General features: G+C 42.5%; 1 protein-coding gene across 4 annotated transcripts in view; it reads left to right on the plus strand.

Moving 5' to 3' along the window:
- Nucleotides 1-295: 295 nt before the first annotated feature.
- Nucleotides 296-22,647, plus strand: part of LOC129834877 (casein kinase I) — a 46,974-nt gene continuing 24,622 nt past the window's right edge. For 3 of the 4 annotated variants that reach the window (XM_055900230.1, XM_055900231.1, XM_055900234.1), the window contains exons 1-4: nucleotides 297-511; nucleotides 8,151-8,515; nucleotides 11,499-11,539; nucleotides 14,105-14,174. In XM_055900230.1, the coding sequence (XP_055756205.1) occupies nucleotides 8,341-8,515; nucleotides 11,499-11,539; nucleotides 14,105-14,174 (286 nt within the window). In that variant the 5' untranslated portion in view covers nucleotides 297-511; nucleotides 8,151-8,340. Of the gene's footprint in view, nucleotides 512-8,150; nucleotides 8,516-11,498; nucleotides 11,540-14,104; nucleotides 14,175-22,647 lie in introns of all 4 variants that reach the window. The other variant, XM_055900233.1, reaches the window with a different exon arrangement.

Here is a 22,647-nt window from a genome sequence, read left to right on the forward strand (position 1 = left end):
GCAGTTTTTTTGTCCATAAAATGTTATCAGTATCCAAAAATGTAGGACAGGGAATATCATATGGAGGTTATTTGGTGCATGGTTTCAAACATATTCCATCCACATAATATACATTTTAAATAATTGAGCTTGTATCATTGCATTGTTAAAACCATTGAGTTACTTAATTTGAAGTCATATACTCAAATAATGAATCACCATTATTTAAAAACATTTATTTAAACTTGGGTCCCCCCCAAAAATGTATCGAGCCCTGTGCAACCTGGAAGTGTTGACGCAAGCGGGTGTGTCGTTCATAGCTCAATGGTGCGATTGCCTGTACTTCCGGAGAACGTAAACCTTTCACGAACAGCGAGATAGCAAGAAGAAGAAAAAGAATGAAAGGGTTGCTAGTCTGTCTCTATTGACTGATAATTATACAATATTTATATTTGATAGAATTAAATACATTCGAACACTTAGGTGAATCGCAAGAGGCGTCCGAATCAACAGCAGGAGTATCACAGCTAAAGTAAGTCGGTGGTTGTTTGCATGATGATAGCTAGCCTCGTTGCTAATGACGATAACTACTAGCTAACGTTAGCTATTTTCCATTTCCTCGTTCCACCTAATTTGGGTTAACCGAAATTACGTCCCCCCTGAAATAAATGTAGTTCCATGTCAATGAGGCTGCTATAGCTAAATTTCAATTAAATAAATGGCGCTATTAGTTGGCCTGCTAGGTAGCTAACGTATCCAAGCAAGTAACGTTATTGCTTTTTCATCCAATTTGTTTTGTATAACCTAACGTTAGCTAACTAGCTGTTTGCTGGATATATGAAAGTTATGGTTGGATACAATTGCCCAATTTAACATTATGGGGTGTTTGCTATTGACAAAACAAACGCTAACTATCTAGCTAGCTAACGTTATGGACATTCCCATCATTGGCTCAGTGTGTGAAAGCTAAGTAACTAACAGTTAGCTAGCTAAGGTCAATTTACACATCTACTGTAGGTGGTTAGCTAATCGATATGTCCACATTGTCAGGAAGTATCTTTTGTCTGTGGAAGAAGGCTATAATAACAAACGTCGCTGCTGGCATCGTTTTTTAGCTTGTGGAAAAGCATCTCCGCAGTTAACGTTAAATCAGTATTGTCCCTGTTAGCTAGGTAACGTTATGTCTTGTTATTAAATTGTGTAGGCCTAGATATTGCCACAATTTTTTGGCGAAAAAGATTAGACCTACAGTAGAATGATAACTCATTTGATGTTAATCTGGCTATCTGAGACAAAATATATTGACATGTGTTTATAATATAAATTACGTTATTGACAGTATATATGGACATACAGTACCAGTCAAGTTTGGACACACCTACTCATTCAAGGGTTTTTATTTTTTCTATTTTCTAGATAGTATAATAATAGTGAAGACGTCACAACTATAAAGTAACACAGATGGAATCAAGTAGTAACCAAAAAGTGTTAAACAAATCAAAATATATTTGAGTTTCTTCAAAGTAGCCACCCTTTGCCTTGATGACAGCTTCAAATTTGATTTGTCACATGCGCCGAATACGACAGACCTTACAGTGAAATGCTTACTTACAAGCCCTTAACTAACAATGCAGTTAAGAAAAATAATGAAGTTTAAAAAATAGAAAACAAATAGTTAAAGAGCAGCAGTAAAATAACTGTAGTGAGCCTATATACAGGGGGTACCGGTACAGAGTCAATGTGCGGGGGCACCGATTAATTGAGGTAATATGTACATGTAGGTAGAGCTATTAAAGTGACTATGCATAGATAGTTGGCCTCCCAAGTGGCGCAGTGGTCTAAGGCACTACATCGCAGTTGCTAGATGTGCCACTAGAGATCCTGGGTCGAGTCCAGGCTCTGTCGCAGCCTGCCGCAACTGAGAGACCCATGGGACGGGGACCTAGACTTGACCTTTTGGACCTAGACTTGGCGCTCAGATACCGCTTGCCGCGCGATAGCAGAGAGAATGGTGTATGACTAGGGTGGCTGGAGTCTTTGACACTTTTTTTGGGCCTTCCTCTCACACCGCTTGGTATAGAGGTACTGGATGGCAAGAAGCTTGGCCCGTGATGTACTGGGCCGTACGCACTACCCGCTGTAGTGCCTTGCAGTCGGAGGCAGAGCAGTTGCCATACCAGTCAGGATGTGAGGATCTGAGGACCCTTGACAAATCTTTTCAGGCTCCTGAGGGGGAATAGGCGTTTGTCATGCCCTCTTCACGACTGTCTTGGTGTGTTTGGACCATGGTAATTTGTTGGTGATGTGGACACCAAGGATCTTGAAGCTCTCAATCTGCTCTACTACAGCCCTGCTGATGAGAGTGGTGGAATGCTCGGTCCTCCTTTTCCTGTTGTCCACGATCATCTCCTTTGTCTTGATCATGTTGAGGGAGAGGTTGTTGTCCTGGCACCTCACAGCCAGGTCTCTGACCTCCTCCTTATAGGCTGAATCATTGTTGTCGGTGATCAGGCCTACCACTGTTGTCGTCGGCAAACTTAATGATGGTGGAGTCGTGCCTGGCCATGCAATCATGGGTGAAGAGGAGGGGACTGAGCGCGCACCCCTGAGGGGCCCCCATGTTGAGGATCAGCGTGGTAGATGTGTTGTTACCTACCCATACCACCTGGGGGTGGCCCGTCAGGAAGTCCAGGATCCAGTTGCAGAGGGAGGTGTTTAGTCCCAGGGTCCTTAGCTTCGTGATGAGCTTTGAGGGTACTATGGTGTTGAACGCTGAGCTGTAGTCAATTAATAGCATGCTCCTTTTGTCCAGGTGGGAAAGGGCAGTGTGGAGTGCAATAGATTGCATCATCTGTGAATATTTTGGCATTCTCTCAACCAGCTTCATGAGGTATCAAATTTATTGGTCACATACAATTGTTTAGCAGATTATTGCGGATGTAGCAAAAATGCTTGTGCTTCTGGCTCCGACAGTGCAGTAATATCTAACAGGTAATATCTAAGTTACACAACATATACACATAAATCTAAGTAAGGAATGGATTAAGAATATATATACATATGTCAGTGGCATTGGACTAAGATACCGTAGACTAGTATAGAGTGCAGTTTATACATATGAGATGAGTAATGCTAGATACAGAAACATTATTAAAGTGTCTAGTTATCCATTTCTAAAAGTGGTCAGTGTTTCCTGATCTATGTCTATAGGCAGCCACCTCTGATGTGCTAGTGATGGCTGTTTAGCAGTCTGATGGCCTTGAGATAGAAGCTGTTTTTCAGTCTCGGTCCCAGCTTTGATGCACCTGTACTGACCTCGCCTTCTGGATGTTAGCGGGGTGAACAGGCAGTGGCTCGGGTGGTTGATGTCCTTGATGATCTTTTTGTCCTACCTATGGCATTGGGTGCTGTAGGTATCCAGGCAGGAAGTTTTTCCCCGGTAATGCGTTCGGCAGACCACACCACCCTCTGGATGGGTTTGCGGTTGTGGTTGGTGCAGTTACTGTACCAGGTGGTGGTACAGTCCGACAGGATGCTCTCAGTTGTGCACATCATTACTGGAATGCATTTCAATTAACAGGTGTGCCTTGTTAAAAGTTAATTTGTGGAATTTCTATCCTCCTTAATGTGTTTGAGCCAATCATTTGTGTTGTGACACGGTAGGGGTTCTATACAGAAGATAACCCTATTTGGTAAAAGACCAAGTCCATATTATGGCAAGAACAGGTCAAATAAGCATAGAGAAACGACAGTCCATCATTACTTTAAGAGATGAAGGTTAGTCAATCTCAAAAATTTCATGGACTTTTAAAGTTTCTTCAAGTGCAGTCACAAAAACCATCAAGCGCTATGATGAAACTGGCTCTCATGAGGACCGCCACAGGAAAGGAAGACCCAGAGTTACCTCTGCTGCAGAGGATACGTTCATTAGAGTTAACTACACCTCAGAAATTGCAGCCCAAATAAATGCTTCACAGAGTTCAAGTAACAGACACATCTCAACATCAACTGTTCAGAGGAGACTGTGTGAATCAGGCCTTCATGGCCGAATTGCTGCAAAGAAACCACTACTAAAGGACACATAAGAAGGAGAGACTTGCTTGGGCCAAGAAACACGAGCAATGGACATTAGACTGAGTCTAAATTTGAATTCTTTGGTCCAACCTCAATGTATTTGTGAGACGCAGAGTAGGTGAACGGATGATTTCTGCATGTGTGGTTCCCACCGTGAAGAAGGTGTGATGTGGTGTCAGTGTCTCAGGCTAACCACAAGGCCTATAGAAGGCACCAGGCCCAGCAAGGTGCCAGGGTCTCAGGTTAACCACAAGGCCTATAGGAGGCACCAGGCCCAGCAAGGTGCCAGGGTCTCAGGTTAACCACAAGGCCTATAGGAGGCACCAGGCCCAGCAAGGTGCCAGGGTCTCAGGTTAACCACAAGGTCTATAGGAGGCACCAGGCCCAGCACATTGCCAGGGTCTCAGGTTAACCACAAGGCCTATAGGAGACACCAGGCCCAGCAAGGTGCCAGGGTCTCAGGTTAACCACAAGGTCTATAGGAGGCACCAGGCCCAAAAAGATGCCAGGGTTGTTCTCAACCCACTTTCTTTTATCCTTTTATGACAGAACTCCCCTCCACCAGATGTGTACGATTACTGGAAATGATTGTTAATTGTGTCAGAAACTGAATAAAAGACCACACTATGAATTGTGGGTTTAAGGATGCAACACATTCTTTCTGTTCCGTCCAGTGTTGTCATGATACCAGTACTACGAAATCAGATTTTCCTTGGTACAAAATAGATTAACTCGATGGTCCTTTAAAATCCTACTTTATGTAAAATATTGTGTTTTGTAGATGTGACTGAGTGACAACATAAGACAGTTTTTTCCCCCAAACATTAGAACTGTCAACCTCAAGCAATTAAGTCTGTTTCATGTTTTGTTGCCTTTGCTTCCTTACTTCCTAGTATCGCGATACTGGTATCGTGACAACTCTAATTAGGTCAGCCCGTGTCCCGGCAAGTTTTCTTTGAAGGCCTGCTTGGAAAAGTTGATTTGGCCTGTGTTGTTGTGTGGGGAACTTTGAAAAGAAGTCAATAGGGCGGAGAAATTTCCTCAAGCTACAGTGCATGGGAGCAGACAGTGATCAGCTCGGGGGGGTTCAGGCAATACGGAGGGATTCCCACTGTGGAGGGATTCCCACATTGCCAGCTAGCAGCTGGTTCTCCCACAGTGGGATTCCCTCCGTATTGCCTGACCCCCCGGAGCTGATCTTTCCACGAAAGGTTAATGACTCCTTTTTAGAGCAGGGGTGTCAAACTCATTCCATGGAGGACTGTCTCCTAGTTTTGTTATTTCCTTTTCATTTGGCCAAATAAGACCTAGACGACAAGGTGAGGGGAGTTTTTAACCAATCAGGGACCCTAGTTGATCTATAAAGTACAAGGGAGGAGTGAACCCGCACATACTCAGCCCTGCAAATGAGTTTGAAACCTGTGACAAACTCATTGTAGAGGACAGTCGGAAGCTAACCCTGTCCACACAGTCGCCGCAGTGTTATTGTAGCTAACCCTGTCCACACACTGTCGCCGCAGTAGCTATTTGTCACCAGTCTTGATCATTAAACACCCAACAGTTTGATAGTGCAGCCTGTTGTCTGAGCTCCCTTAACTGTATAGCCTACCAGAGAGATAATGCGGCCTGTTGTCTGAGCTACCTCAACTGTATAGCCTACCAGAGAGATAATGTGGCCTGTTCTCTGACCTACCTCAACTGTATAGCCTACCAGAGAGTAGAGTAGTACTTCATTGATCCCTTACTTGGAAAAATGTTTTAACACCACAGACAAGTATCAATACCACAGACCACACATAATGATTAACCGATATTAAGACAACTGCACCTCAGGACCATTAAAAGATAGTCCTTTTTTTAAAGCTAATAAATGCTTTTGTCTATTCTTTTCTGGGGAAACAAGCAACAACATTCGTATCATGGACGTAATCATAAATTATCACATTCAAATCCTGATGGCTATGAGTAAGAATATACTATATTCTCCTATTACAGGATTTCCCACCGCCTGGTGTCTGAACAACACTTCTGATGGTGTCATGCGCACACACATTATGCAAAAAAAAAACTACTTAGCAAGAAAGCCATCAATGATATGTTTTTTTGGCATCATGTGTGCATGACACCAACAGAAGTGTATTTCAGATACCAGGATGTGGGAAATCCTGTGTTGAAGTTAATGGTTGTAATGCACAGATGGCTTAACATATGGCTACGGTCATATAGACTTAAAGTAAGGTAACCTACACTGTTATCTAACTTTTATTAGATGACAGTATTAATGCAAGTTAATGTTATACCCACCACAAGGTTAACAGCATGTAGTAAATATCGACCCCCTGAAAACACACATGAAGGCCAATTTCCAATTTGATTATTGGACTGGGAAAAAGTAGCACACTCATTCATCTAAGGCAATAACACTAGTCATTTAGGTCTAATACAACCATGTATGCACACAAGAGCCAGCATGACGGTTGTGCAGCCAGATAGATGGCAATGATTGCCCTGGCTTGGACTGGATAAGTTGTCACCTCACCAACATTACTGCTGTCTTTGCTGTGCTGTGCTCTCCCTGTTTTGTAGTCATGTACTGTTTTGGGGGATTATGTAATGGGAAGGCTGTGGAGCTGCCCTTGGGAGAGACTGGCTGTCTTTGATGCTGAGATGGAATCTGAGAAACTGAACATGAGTCACCGGAGCGCGCACACACGCTACTCCAGCTTCACCCATGCCGCCATGTCTCAGCAAATCATCTATGATTTTCAGGATTCATTGTGTTGATATAAAACAAATACATTGAGCAGTTATCGATGTGAAAACATAATTTAGTTGATGTGCAAACATAATTTGGTTGAGGACAGCACTGGTGGCTCTTGGGAAAGGGAGCTAGCTTTGTAGGTCCATTAAATGTAGGCCTAGGCTACATCTGTTTTCACTACTTTTGTCTCCTGACTGATCAGTTTATGAAGTTGTTACACGCCACTGGTGTAATTAATGAGGAAGAAATCATTACTGACAATCAGGCTGTCTCAAGACAGTGTGATTGGGTATACAATGATTAGGCCTGCTAACACAGACTCTCATGGGCAAGACATTGTGTTGATGAAGTCCAGGCTGTGTGTAAAGTTGTTATTCTGTTTCCCTGCTGTGAGACAACTTTATGTAATGGTTTACATAATAATCTCACTACCCACATCCTTGAATACAGCCAGTGGGTGTAATCTAAGATGATTAAAATCACGACTTTCACTTTGTCTCCAGGGTCAAACCTCTTGACTACATTTCATGTTGGTTAGTATCTCTCTAGCAAGTCTTCGGTGGTAGAGCGAGACATACAACAATGTATGTACTATTCTGTTCACCTTTCTAATAGTAGACAATGATAAGAAATTGACTGTAGTTCATGTGCTCGACTTTGTCCTACTCAACATATTATTTGTCTCCTTAAGGCTGGAATCCTTAGTTAAAACAATAACAAAGTGTTACCCTGCCTCTGTTTTGGTAAAAAGCTTAGGGATGGGCTTAGAGAAATGTAAACACTCAAATTCATAGGCAGAGCTATATATGCAAGACCTGACCATCCATGATATCAAAATGATATTTTAATTTTGAGCCTACAGTGTTTGTTTACAGTAAAATAAGAAGTTTATTTTGTGTTCTGAATGGGTATGAGAGTTGATCTAAACTCACACTGCATTTATATGTTTATAGTGATCAAATCAATGGGTACAAATCATTCAGTTAAAAACATTGCTGTAGCAACTAAGGATTCCTAGCTTTAATAAGCATGGTAGCTAACAGTCCAGCATGCTCTGATTTGAAGTATGTCCCATTCAGCCAGACAATTGATCTCAGTAGCTATATTTTCATTTTATTTCTTTTTTTTCTGGGCAAGTCAGTTAAGAACAAAATATGGAGCCCATATTGGCCAGGTGCCTCGTAGGACAGTCAGTCTAGATTAATTGATGGCCTGCTGGTGAAACCAAAGTGCTGAGTCAAAGATCACCTCTTTGAACCACCATGGTCCTCATTCACTCAATGACATTGTGCTGGGAGACTTCTCCTAACGTGTTTACTTCCTGCTTGCTCCCCAGGTCTCCTATCTCTTCCCTGGTCCGACCCCGATGTCAAGCACATCGGCCAGCCACCACAGTGAGTGGTAGAGGGGGGTGAAGGGGCAGCCAGCAGCCCTGTGCCAGTGACGGGGCTGTGGTGGGCACGGCCCGAGGCCTCTAACTGGATCCCTCGAAGCAGCAGCCGCCGCCCGGCGGTGCCCGCAGTGCCATGGACCATCCAAAAGAGGGTGAACGGCCGGCGAGGAGCAGCAAGGTGGCACAGGGGCGCAGCGGGCACTCCAGACCCTCCAGCTCCTCAGCCTCCTCCGGGGTTCTCATGGTGGGACCCAACTTCCGCGTGGGCAAGAAGATAGGTTGCGGCAACTTCGGAGAACTGAAGCTCGGTAAGAGGAGTTAATGTAATCTTTATCATGGTAGGACTGTATTTCATATTGAACCACCCAAGAACACTCAGTTTACATGGGGTAACATGAACTGCTCTTTGTTGTGTTGATCATTTCATACGATGTGTTGGCCACTAGTGTTGTCATGATACCAACGTTTTACTTACGATACAAGACCAAGTATCACGATACTGAGTAGTATATTACCGTGGTACCGGTATACCGCGCATCACTATTGGCCATACGAGCCTCCCAGACCCAGCATCGCTTATGTTGTCCATAGTGCTTTTATTTTGTGCTCACGGGGATAGGCATATATTGATTGTGATTTATTCATGCCTGCTTCATAGTAATCACATAAATAATGCACAGGATTTCAGTGGCTTGGCCTATCATGGCCAGGAACATAAAAGCCATATTTCTGATGCTGAATTCATGACATTCTGACAATCCAATGACACGGAGGACTGAGAAGGTTTATCGGCTTCAACGTGTGCTGTTATAACTGGTTATATTATAACCTCCCACAGCAACACAAGACCGACACAACAACTGTCTCTGAGACCCATCAGCACTAACATTTGTGTCTGTGTACAGAATTCCATTGTAGTAGTACATGTGGCACTCTGCTATGCTGCTATACCAATAATCAATGCATTTCTCTTAATTGAGTAGATTAGCTAGTACATGTGATGGCCATAGGCGGGGCCTGCTTGCTGAATGGAGCATACTGGGGTCACACCAATGATGTTTATAAAACCTGGTATTGGCCATTGAGAGGCTTTGAAACCGCCGGTCGGCCATATTGGCGCTCCCCATTTAAGAGCAATCCTCCATAGGAATGACTGGAATTCTACATTATTTAAAAAAAAATTAAATGACATTACATTTATTTAACTCTTTTGTTTTCGTCCATAACTTTAGTTATCTAAAAATATATATACTATGGAAAATGTTCTTTTATTTTTGTGTTTAGCTCACATAATATAATTTGAAAGTTTGCATAAGGTTTCTGTTATATAATGTGGTTAAAACGAATGTAGACATTAATAAATGCATTTCTATAGCTTTCAAAAAAAAAAAATGCAGTTGTGGGGAGAGCCAAGATGTCAGCACGGTGGCTTCAACACAGCGCCCACATTAGTCATCTAGTGTTGAGATACAGTTGAAGTCGGAAGTTTACATTACACTTAGGTTGGAGTCATTAAAACTAGTTTTTCAACCACTCCACAAATTTCTTGTTAACAAACTATAGTTTTGGCAAGTTGGTTAGGACATCTACTTTGTGCATGACACGAGTAATTTTTCCAACAATTGTTTACAGACAGATTATCTCACTGTATCACAATTCCAATGGGTCAGAAGTTTACATACACAAAGTTGGCTGTGCCTTTTAAACAGCTTGGGAAATTCAAGAAAATTGTCATGGCTTCTGATAGTCTAATTGACATCATCTGAGTCAATTGGAGGTGTACCTGTTGATGTATTTCAAGGCCTACCTTCCAACTCAGTGCCTATTTGCTTGACATCATGGGAAAATCAAAAGAAATCAGCCTAGACTCCAGAAAATAAATTGTAGACCTCCCCAAGTCTGGTTCATCCTTGGGAGCAATTTCCAAACGCCTGAAGGTACCACATTTGTCTGTACAAACAATAGTACGCAAGTATAAACACCATGGGACCACGCAGCCATCATACCTACTCAGGAAGGAGACTCATTCTGTCTCTTAGAGATGAACATACTTTGGTGCGAAAAGTGCAAATCAATCCCAGAACAACAGCAAAGGACCTTGTGAAGTATCTATATCCACAGTAAAACGAGTCCTATATCAACATAACCTTGATAGGCCGCTCAGCAAGGAAGAAGCCACTGCTCAAAAACCGCCATAAAAAATCCAGACTACGGTTTGGAGAAATGTCCTCTGGTCTGATGAAACAAAAATAGAACTGTTTGGCAATAATGACCATCGTTATGTTAGCTGGGAAAAGGGGGAGGCTTTCAAGACGAAGAACACCATCCCAACCGTGAAGCACGGGGGTGGCAGCATCATGTTGTGGGGGTGCTTTGCTGCAGGAGGGACTGGTGCACTTCACAAAATAGATGGCATCATGAGGCAGGAAAATTATGTGGATATATTGAAGCAACATCTCAAGACATCAGTCAGAAAGTTAAAGCTTGGTCACAAATGGTTCTTCTAAATTGACAATGACCCCGAACATACTTCCAAAGTTGTGGCAAAATGGCTTAAAGACAACAAATTCCAGCTATTGGAGTGGCCATCACAAAGCCCTGACCTCAATCCTATAGAACATTTGTGGGCAGAACTGAAAAAGTGTGTGCGAGCAAGGTGACCTACAAACCTGACTCAGTTACACCGTTCTGTCAGGAGTAATGGGCCAAAATTCACCCAACTTATTGTGGGAAGCTTGTGGAAGGCTACCAGAAATGTTTTACCCAAGTTAAACAATTTAAAGGCAATGGTACCAAATACTAATTTGAGTGTATGTAAACTTTTGACCCACTGAGAATGTGATGAAAGAAATAAAAGCTGAAATTAATCATTCTCTCTACTATTATTAAAGTGGTGAAAATAAAGTGGTGATCCTAACTGTCCTAAAACAGGGAATTTTTACTAGGATTAAATGTCAGGAATTGTGAAACTGAATTTAAATGTATTTTGGCTAAGGTGTATGTAAACTTCTGACTTCAACTGTAAATCATTGGGTCACACACAAACCTCTGTCTAGAGATAGATTGATGCATACACACTACTTTCTTGAGGCTGGACTGAAGTGCCCCTGAGCAACACAGAGCTCACTTTTTCTAAAGCTTTTTTGTCCTGATCTGAAACTGCTTTTGGAGATGGTCGTTTGCTGTCTACTAGGCTAAACACCAAAACACTATTTAGGCAAGCCCTTCAGTAGGTTGAGTAATAACCAAAGGGCTCTTATCTGAATGCCACCTCTCTCTGCTTTGTTTCAGGTAAAAATCTCTACACCAACGAGTATGTAGCTATTAAACTGGTAAGTACTCTCTCCTGTAAAAAATTACCTGCACTCAACATAAATATAAACACAACATGTGTTGGTTTCGTGAGCTGAAATAAAAGATCACGGAAATTTTCCATACACACAATAAGCTTATTTCTCAATTTTTGGACATATTTGTTTACATCCTGTTTAGTGAGCATTTCTCCTTTGCCAAGATAATCCATCCACCTGACAGGTGTGGCATATCAAGAAGCTTCTTCACATGCAGCATCGTCTGAGACCAACCACCCGGACAGCTGATAAAACTGGGTTTGCACAACCGAATCATTTCTGCGCAAACTGTCAGAAACCGTCTCATGGAAGCTCATCTGCGTGCTCAGGCAGGGTCTTGACCTGGCTGTAGTTCGGCGTCGTAACCAACTTCGGTGGGCAAATGCTCAGCTACGATGAACACTGGCATGCTGGAGAGGTGTGCTCTTCACAGATGAATCCCAGTTTCGACTGTACAGGGCTGATGGCAGACAGCGTGTATAACAGTGCCCAATGGTAGCAGCGGGGTTATGGTATGGGCAGGCATAAGCTGCGAACACAGTTAGCGGTGACCCAAAGGCCTGATGTAGGCTACACGCATAATCTGTCACTCATCAATAATTGAGCAAAGGCCTAGTGAGGCATGCATGCGACCAGCCTCGCTTTTACACTCCCAGAGGACACGTCGCCTGAAAAACATCAGACTCTGCCTTTGAAGCAGAAGACTGTTTTTAAGTTGTTGACAGTCAACATGGTGAGCCCTGGCAGTAATTTCTCTGGAGGACAGGTCTAGAGGAGTTTGGGGGCTGTCGTATGAGGCACTTGACAGCAGCACTGCTCTGTATGCTTAGAATCGGGGCAGAATGAATGCATATCAATTGTAGGCTACTGAAGTCTTTGTTTACAAACTAAGATTTCTGAGGATTGATACTGAAAGGGAAATTAGACTTGTCATTTTTCATGTGGAAGTGACTAGGCCTAATTGTCAGCATACCACCCTGCATCCCACTGCTGGCTTGCCTCTGAAGCTAAACAGGTTGCCCCTAGTATGTCCCTGGATGGGAGACCAGATGCTGTTGGAAGTGGTGTTGGAGGGCCCTCTGGTCTTAAGATCGAATCCCAATGCTCCAGTGCAGTGAAGGGGACATTGCCCTGCATAGGGTGCCGTCTTCCTGATGTGACATTAAACAGGTGTCCTGACTCTCTGTGATATTTAAAAATCCCATGGCACTGATCCCAGGTGTTAACCTCTGTGTCCTTGCTAAATTCCCAACCTGCCCCATTTCCATCATGGCCACCCAATCATCCACCTCATTCCTAATTGGCATTTATCATGCTTCACCGCCCCACAATGCTAGCTGATGTGTGGTGAGCGTTCTGGCACAAAATGGTTGTTTCCTCATTACTATGTAAAGCGCTTTTAATACCTCATTTGGTAGAATGGCACTATATAAATCCAATCCATTATTATTTAATCATGGTCGAAACCATAGATTTTGGGCTCCCGAGTGTCACAGTGGTACGCTCGCACATCTAACGTGGTTAGCATGTAACGCAGAATTCTCTGTTTTTCACCCAATTTTTTTATTTTTTATTATGAACACATATATTACTACATTTTTGTAAACCTTATTGTAATTTCTGCTGTCATCAGACAAATTTTGTGCTTCAGTTGCAATTCTCCTCTCGGTGAGAATTCACACGAACGGGCATTCTATCAGCAGACAGCGCTCTGACTCATGTGTAGCTACTTTTCTCAGGTACTTTTCTCAGTGTAGTCTACTTTTTTCTGGTAAAATGCAAGATTAACTTCAAGCAAAACATTAGGAAATGTAGGTGGCTGCATTCTTTCTATAATAAACATTAGAAATTTGATGGCCATGCATTGTTTTTTGCACACACAAAAACTAGCTTATTCATTGTCAGCTCATTTACTTGTGTGGCTGCCAGCCAAATAGCGTTGCACTTCTGTTGTCATCTGATGAAAATGAAGCTATTTTCTGCCAAATGTGTTGCATTTAATGTGTTTTTGGTGAAGGAAAACTATAGTTGCACTCCCCGAACCACTTTATTTATATTGAAAGACAAAACGCTTGACTTTCAATATAAAACGCAGGTGATTATATTATTTAAACAGATATTTTTTGAAAATGCAGATTTCTGAGCTCTTAGCAGGTATCCTTTACAGGGGTCACGTTAACATGTATTGAAGTTAATAGTCCTAATGCTCATCATACATCACAAGCTAGGCTGGGATATGTGTGGCACGATGGTTGCCTGGCAGGACTGTTCTGGACAAGCAGATAAATAGTAGCTGGTGGAAATGCCAGCTTAGGTGTGCCTCTAAAAGCTGTGGCACGGGAAATGACTCATGCCATTCTAATAGCTCTCCAGACGGCTATAAATTGCTGTACTACCAAAAACTATGAGGCTGGCAAAAGTCTCATTCCAATTTAAGTCAGCAATTTGAACCCAAATGCTGGGGGGGGGGAACTGCCAGTCAGTAAAAGTGTATTTCCCCCCCCCCCCATTGTTAATTGAAGTGCTTTGTTGTACCCTGTCGCGCAGGAACCAGTCAAGTCGAGGGCACCACAGTTACATTTGGAGTACCGGTTCTACAAAACATTAGGAAGTACAGGTAAGGTCACGCTCTGGATTATCTTCATTCCTGTTCCCTGGTGTTCTTGTGTTGCTGCATGACAATCACTCAACTGTTTTTGGTTGATTTAACAAAAAGATTACCGCATTTCCACAATAAGTGATTACTCTCTCTAGATGACAACGATAAGCTTTGACATTCATTTTGAGAATATTTCAGCTTCATTTCATGGAAGGGACTAGTTTGACCTGTAAATTGGTTGGCCACCTCAAATATAAATGATTAAAATCCGTTGTGGTTGGTGTCATCAGCCGAGACTATGATCTTAACCTAGATGAAAGGTGCACACGCCTGCAATGGGAGTTTGGGCTTGTAGGACACATGAAGCACGAGACAATATTTGCAAGACAGGCACTAAGGGAAAGGGGGATACCTAGTCAGTTTTAGAACGGAATGCCTTCAACTGAAATGTCTCTTCCACATTTAACCCCTCTGAATCAAAGAGGTGCGGGGGGCTGTCTTAATTGACTGCCTTGCTACGGGGCAGAACGACAGATTTTTAACTTGTCAGCTCGGGGATTCGATCCAGCAACCTTTCGGTTACTGGCCCAACGCTCTAACCACTAGGCTGCCATTATACCTCATATGTTGGTTTTGACACTAGGCTGTTGGTTTACCAGGGAGGGAGAATCCACAACAGGAAGGAAAGGCTATCCCTGTATTTCTCGCCCATACAACTTGAAGCCCTCCACCACCAGGTGCAGCAGAAAGCAACTTCCTTTCCCCAGTGCTGATAAGACTCCTCTGGCCTAATGTTCCTGGGAACAACTGCCCTGATTGTTTGTGTGTCTGTTCTCTGGGGAGGAAGATAAGTGACTGTGGATGCATGGCTACGACAAGCCCTCTCCTTTGTCTGTGTGGTGTTTGATCTCGGCATTTGCACCCCCCCCCCCCCTATACAGGAAGTGCTCTCATTCGCCACCGCCAACACCTAGCAGAGATGTGACCCTTTACAGTTTACAGGTGTCATGTTTAAATGCCAGCTGTGCTAGCTACGTGTCATTGCTAAGCACTACCTCAACGTTTAGAGAGAAAGTGTGCGATGCTGAGGATGAATTTGAGCTCAGTTCTGGTTGCTACCATGGAGGCCTTTTCTGTGTAACGCCTTCATATTTTACACCTGTAAAAAGGGGGACCTGAGACCTGTTAATACAACAAAATCTGGAATTGTATGAATTGCTTGTTTTTGTCTAAAGGTCTCCACCTGACAAGTTCTGCAGATAACATGATTTTTTTTTTTTTTTTATGTATACGTTTTAAAGTAAAAAGGCCTAAACGATTTGGACATCAGACAAAAAAATTATTTCCCCATCGTCATTGGTGCCTGTCTTGATGCTTATATGTTTTACACTGCTTGAATCAACTTCAGAAGAGGAGGAATTTGAGTTTGTTCAAACTTGCCTAAACATTCAAGATGCTCGCTGCTGTTGCATTTCTGTGTAGAACAGTTACTAGTTAATGCTGTACAGCCCCAAAAGTTCACGCAGGTTTCCCATACAGACACACAATTCCCCAAATAATACCTCCATCCCCACCCAGATATCCAGGAGGTTGAAAAATCGACTCCATTTCTCATCAAATAGTATTCATGACACCTCTTCAACTGTCCGTGACTCCATTTCCCTCAACACCCCCTTACACCAGCCACTGTCAGGAATCTTGTGAAGACGTAATGATCATTATAGAACATTAGATTAAGGAAAACACTACTTTTTTCCCCTCCCTGAGTATCTGAGGAAATGGGTGGAAACCCACACGCTGAGATAAAATAGAAATGAAGGGATCTTTTAATAGCTGCTCTAAGAAGCTCCTATTAAACCATGGTGAAAACAGTGCTTTTTTATTGGTGTTTTCTTTGTTTGTTGGGAAAGCAGTAAAAGCTCTACCGAAGGTTATTCTTCCAGAAATGGAGATAGGATATGTCCTTGTCAGACTCACGCCAGCCAACTATGGAGCAGGCTAGTGCATCAGACAACAACATCAATTGCAACTGAGGAGTAGGTTGCTCTTTGTTTCATAATCAGGAGTTTTAAGATTAAGCTTCAAAGCTGAAGCACGTCAGTTTTTAATAATACAGAAACGCTTCCTATTGGACTTCCATTGTCTTTCAAGTACAGAACCACTTCCTATTGGACTTCCATTGTCTTTCAAGTACAGAACCACTTCCTATTGGACTTCCATTGTCTTTCAAGTACAGAACCACTTCCTATTGGACTTCCATTGTCTTTCAAGTACAGAACCACTTCCTATTGGACTTCCATTATCTTTCAAGTACAGAACCACTTCCTATTGGACTTCCATTGTCTTTCAAGTACAGAACCACTTCCTATTGGACTTCCATTATCTTTCAAGTACAGAACCACTTCCTATTGGACTTCCATTATCTTTCAAGTACAGAACCACTTCCTATTGGACTTCCATTGTCCTTCAAGAGTGGCTGAGATGTACAAGCAGTTTGTTCTCCAATTCTTGCGTCTGGGTTGGAATGTGAAGGTAGGTCTGGTTCTTTTGCACAGGTCACAGCTCTCTGACGGCGCTGCCTAGTGCCTTTGCCCTACAGAGTAGACCGGTTGGTGTGAGTATTGTCTAGTCCAGGGGTGAGAAATAATTTTGGCTCAAGGGCCCCATCGGGATTTCCAAATTCGGATAATATTTATTTAGTCAAAAGCAATTTGCGGACCAGAAAAATTGAAGTTATTTGAAAACGTACAGGTCCATTATCTCTACATACTTTCGATCTAGTTTTAGATAATCAAGAGTGGCCTGATGTTTCTTTTTTTTCTTTTTTATAATCATTCCCCCCCACCCCCTTAAAATAACCTCCCGCAGGCCAGATTGAATGGGATCTGGACTGCAAGGCCATATGTTGCCCACCCTTGGGCTAGTCTAACAAAGAGAATGCCGCGTCTACTGTCACGCTCACAGACGTAAAGAGTGGAAAAAGCCAACCATGCGGAAACTCATTCATTATTTAGTGGGACTGCCTGTCTAAGCACTAACTTACCTCATTACATTTTAGTCATTTTGCAGATGCCCTTATCCAGAGCGACTTACAATTAGTGCATTCATCCTAAGATCGCTAGGTGAGACAACATATTGCAATCATAGTACATTTTCCCTTTATCGGCAAAGTCTGTGCTAGTGGGGAAAAGACATTCTGCTTTTTTTATTTTATTTTTTCTACCTCCTACCCAGGCTTTTTGGGTATCTGAAAATGTTCTATGCTCCAAATGCCATGATGTCACACTCATTTCGGCTTTTCATCCAGCGTGCCAAGTAAAGGCCCTGGCAGGAGCCATGCTCAGCACTGTACCACTACACCAGCTCTCTGGTCACCACTACAGCCTCTGATTGGCTGTATGGTCACCACTACAGCCTCTGATTGGATCAGGCCAGGAGGCACCTAGCCCATAAACCAACCGGCCAATCATCTGAAGGTGACTCAGCAGAAAAGCTAAATGAAATTTAAACAGAGCTGAATTTGTTCAATAAAAGTTGCCCCGCTTGTTCCTACTGACTTGAATAAGTCTAGGGATTTATGGGAAACCGAGCTAACTTGTATAGCTCTGCATAAGTCTCAACATGCACTTGCACATTTAAATCCCGACTCCCCTCAGGATCATTATCTTGCTCCCATTGAGGGCAGATGTTGGCTCTAGATGTGAGGGATAAACAGATGGATTAATGATTCAACCACATCTAATTGAGATGAATGGAAGCATCCTGTTTGGTGGAAAGCTGCTGTTCTTCTTAAAGAAAGAGAGCAGCTTAATCTCTGCCCTTTCAGATTGGGGCTGTGTGCGGTCGTTGTTTGTATAGAAGACTAAACCCTTTGCCATATCATCTTGCTGTGAGGTACTTCACAGTGATACGGTACACCTAATGTTTCTGGGTGAATGGTTCTATAGGTAGTAAGAAGAGGATCAAGACTTGCCAATGAGATGTACAGCAAAACCTACTCTCTACCCACCCAGTCCATGTCACTTGGTGCTGTGCAAGGAGAAATTGCAGGCGAAAAGCACCCTGATTCTATTCGACTTGTCCAAACAAACTCACACAATATTATCCAAAGTGTTGTCAAGTAAATGTTTGCTTGGGAACATTTGTAGCGTGGGAGGGTTGGGCTACTCATTTTTCATTTCCAGAAATAACCATGACGTGTTCCTCCTATGGCTTTCAGCATGACTGCCTCTTAGCTGCAGCCTCCAACCGACGTAGTCTTACAAGCACCGCTGCTCCCAGAGATGAGAGGAGAGGAGAGACCTCCCCCATCCTCTCATGTGTTTATTGAAAGAACTTTGTTCCAGAGCAACATTATCTGTAGCCCTTTTCCCATACACCGGCATAGATGGATCAGTCACATGACGGCTCTGTAGGTGTGTCTGCAGGCAGTCAATGTGCTCTAGATCTGACTGGCTGGGACAGGTTGACAGGGACAGGTTGCTGTTGGATTTTTCTCTGCCCTTCTTCCTCTCGCTCGTTCACCACAGGACCTAAACACGGGACCGTTTCAACGGTGATTCTCAAAATACTGAATGTTTTAGTTATACTAAATATGTGCCCTTAATATAATATCTTCCTTTGTCTCCAAAGACGTACCAGCTTCAACTTAATATTTTATTGTGAGGGTTGCAGTGACGTGCTCTCCCCAGCCCCGAGGGGGGAAAGAAAAGGTAATACAATCGTATATCAAGGATGTTTGGACAAGTGGATGGCTGGATGTATCCAGATATTGCCCAACCCTAGTGAAGGTTGCTCAAATGATCTTTCTCTTCCATGGACTTACTAAATATTGACTGTAATAACACACAACGCTACTTGATATAGACCTACTACATCTTCACAGTATGAACTTATTTTCTCTCTGGGAGTTCAGTAAGTTTGGAAATTCCCCTGCATATCAGAAAATCCCTGTGGGCATGTCTGGACTTGTTTCGGAGAGAACAAGAGTTTCCTTGTATTGTCAGCTATTGGTGGTTGGCATTTTCCAGGGTACCCAAACTCCTTTCTCCGGCCAAACGCTACGACACGCCCACGAACGTTAGTTGCTTCTCCGCAATGAGCCTGGATCTAAGCACCTCCCCAATGATTTATAGAACGCAAACACATTCTAACCGTTCGGATTGGTCCCAGAAACTGATGGGTTGGACCAGAGCGAGAACACACGTGGGTAAAGCAGTTTTTTGAGAATGTGGCACTGGCTTTGATACTCTGATCTGGTTAGAAATGATCTAATGACTGTTTTGTACAGCACCCCTCATTCTGACATCCCCCACAAACAACTTTTAATGATGGCAATCTCAGACTGTAGTGAACAAAGAGCAGTGGAAGAATTCAGTTTGTCGTCAGGCAAGGTTGGCATATGGTAGTAGTTTTTAAAATGGTGCAACAGTTGAAACATTTTTATTTGGTTAAAACATCTCAATACCATGAGTAGAGTACAGGAGCACCTTGTTCAGAATTATAAGCACAGTGCTGCAGTGTTATGAGAATATCTGATGTGCACAATGGCTTGAAAGTGGATACTAATGGTTCATCAAAGCGCTCTCCCGCCAGCCAATCCTTCCCATAAATTCATGTTTTATTGCCGTAAGGCCCAGGCTGCTCAGTCATCTGTCCAGGATGGATGAGTCTGCTTCCGCTGCAGTAATGACTTGTTTGGCCACCTGTGTCGCTTGTATTTTAGGCCTGACAAACTAGATTTGGTGAGGTAAACCTGTCCTTTTATTGTCTCCCTGATTATGATATGTCATTGACAGAACTGAACATCAGTCTGCAGCAGGATCAAAATGTCCCAGTTAGCTAAATCTATTCCACCATGCATCTTCTGCCCCTAGGCAGGGAAATGGGAGGTCCTGTTTGAAGCCTCTTATTAGCCCTTGTTCACAGCTCATCCCCATGGTGCCATTTGGTTTTTCACTCCTGCCGTGGTTCCCCACGAGCACCCGAGATGTCAATGCCTACTCCTGTTTCACAATTGGCAACCTACAAAACAGGCTAATTGGCCCCCGACACAGCACAAAATAGAACCTGTTCCAGCTGTTTATTCCCCCTGGTGTACAGTACCTTGAGAAAATATTCACACCCCTCGACTTTTCCACATTTTGTTCTGTTACAAAGTGGGATTAACATTGATTTAATTGTCACTTTTTGTCAACAATCTACCAAAAGTAGTCTGTCAGTGGAAAAAAAAATTCTAACATTAGTTATAAATTACTGAAAATCAAACACTATCTTGATTCGATAAGTATTCAACCCGTTGAGTCAATACATTAGAATCGCCTTTGGCAGTGATTACAGCAGTGAGTCTTTCTGGGAAAGTCTCTAAGCGCTTTCCACACCTCCAGTCATGTTTGTGCCTGTGAGATTTAGTCTTAGTAGAAGCGTTGTCTTCTCTTCTCTAGCAGTTGAAATGCAAACAAACAACCTAGCTTGTGAATAAAACAGCATAATTAGCCAAGAAACACAAGGACAAAGTCTCACTTCAGCAGACATCCGGTTTATGCCTGGGCGCAGCTCTTCACGTGCGCATAGCCGCCAGCCAGGCAGTGTTGCTGCGCAAGATGGAATAGGCAATTTAGGATTCATAGTTCTTTATGATTAATTTACCAGCTATGATACAAAACAGCAGAAATACTATGAAAACAGCTCCTGCAGCATTTATTTTACTGCAAATTTGATCGTACTTAACTATTTTTATTGACAAATGCGAGTGAAATGCTCACACTGTGGAGCCCTGACCACCCGCCAACGTGCCTGGTGAAATAGACATCTTACCCGCCAATGTCAAAATCTACCCGCAAGTAGCGGGTGTTCATTTTAGGCCCTGTTGGTTGTTGATCATTACTAGACAACCATTTTCAGGTCTTGCCATACATTTTCAAGCAGATTGAAGTCCTCACGGTCTTCTTGGTAAGTAACTCCAATGTAGATTTGGCCTAGTGTTTTACGTTATCGGCCTGCTGAAAGGTGAATTTATCTCCCACTGTCTGGTGGAAAGCTGACTGAACCAGGTTTTTCCTCTATGACTTTGCCATTCAGTTTCTTTTTTATCCTGAAACTCCCCAGTCCTTAACGTTTACAAGCGTATCCATAACATGATGCAGGCACCACTATGCTTGAAAATATGAGGAGTGGTACGCAGTAATGTGTTGTATTGGATTTGCCCCAAACTTATTACTTTGATTCAGCACATAAAGTGAATTGCCCTGCCACATTCTTTGCAGTATTACTTTAGTGCCTTGTTGCAAACAGGATGTTTTTATTTTATTTTTATTCTGTACAGGCTTCCTTTTCACTCAATTAGGTTAGTATTGTGGATGTTGTTGATCCATCCTCAGTTTTCTCCTATCACAGCCATTAAACTCTTAACTGTTTTAAAGTCACCATTGGCCTCATGGTGAAATCCATGAGCGGTTTCCTTCCTCTCCGGCAACTGAGTTAGGAAGGACGCCTGTATCTTTGTAGTGACTGGGTGTGTTGATACACAATCCGAAGTGTAATTAATAACTTCACCATGCTCAAAGTGATATTCAATGTCTTCTTTTTTTATTTGAACCCATCTGCCCTTTGCGAGGTATTGGAAAACCTCCCTGGCCTTTGTGGTTGAATCTGTTTTGAAATTCACTGCTCAACTGAGGGACCTTACAGATAATTGTATGCGTGGGGTACATAGATGAGGTAGTCATTCAAAGATATTGTTAAATGCTATTGTTGCACACGTAATGAGTCCTTTCAACTTATGTAACTTGTTAAGCACATTTTACTCCTGAACTTATTTAAACTTGCCATAACAAAGGGGTTGAGTACTTATTGACTCAAGACATTTCAGCATTTTAATTAATTTGTAAAAAAATTAAATGTTCATTCCACTTTCATAATATGGGCTATTGTGTGTAGGCGAGTGATTAAAAAAAAAATCTATGTTTTTATCCATTTTAAATTCAGGCTGTAACACAAGCGAATGAGGCAAAAGTAAAGGGGTGTGACTACTTTCTGAAGGCACTGTAGATGCTAGCTGATAGAATGAATAAGACAGTATTGTCAGATTTTTTTATTTCCCTGTGTCATTGGATCTTGTTCTCTAATTTACCAATCGGGTTGGCAGTGATTGTGCTGGTTCTTAAAAGTTCACTTTCTCAGTTATTTTGAGTTCAGGTGACCAATTTTTACTGGGGGTTAGCCATGAATAATGAACAAATCATTATACAGCATCAGATCGATGAACTGGATATGAAAGCATTTCTTTTTAAATTTCTTGAAGTTTGGGTGTATGGTTTTTGTTTTGAATTGTTTGATTGGATTGTTTTGTCTGTGTAGAGGTCACCGTCTGGGCAGCAATAGCCTACTTCCCAATAATATGATTCGACTTGTGACTGTGGGAAATGTTTGTCATCTGTTAAAACAAACGGAGAACACTGCCAACATTGAATGTCAGACATTCTCATCCAAC

Source organism: Salvelinus fontinalis, chromosome 35 (genome assembly GCF_029448725.1).
Source record: "Salvelinus fontinalis isolate EN_2023a chromosome 35, ASM2944872v1, whole genome shotgun sequence".
Lineage (NCBI taxonomy): Eukaryota > Metazoa > Chordata > Actinopteri > Salmoniformes > Salmonidae > Salvelinus > Salvelinus fontinalis.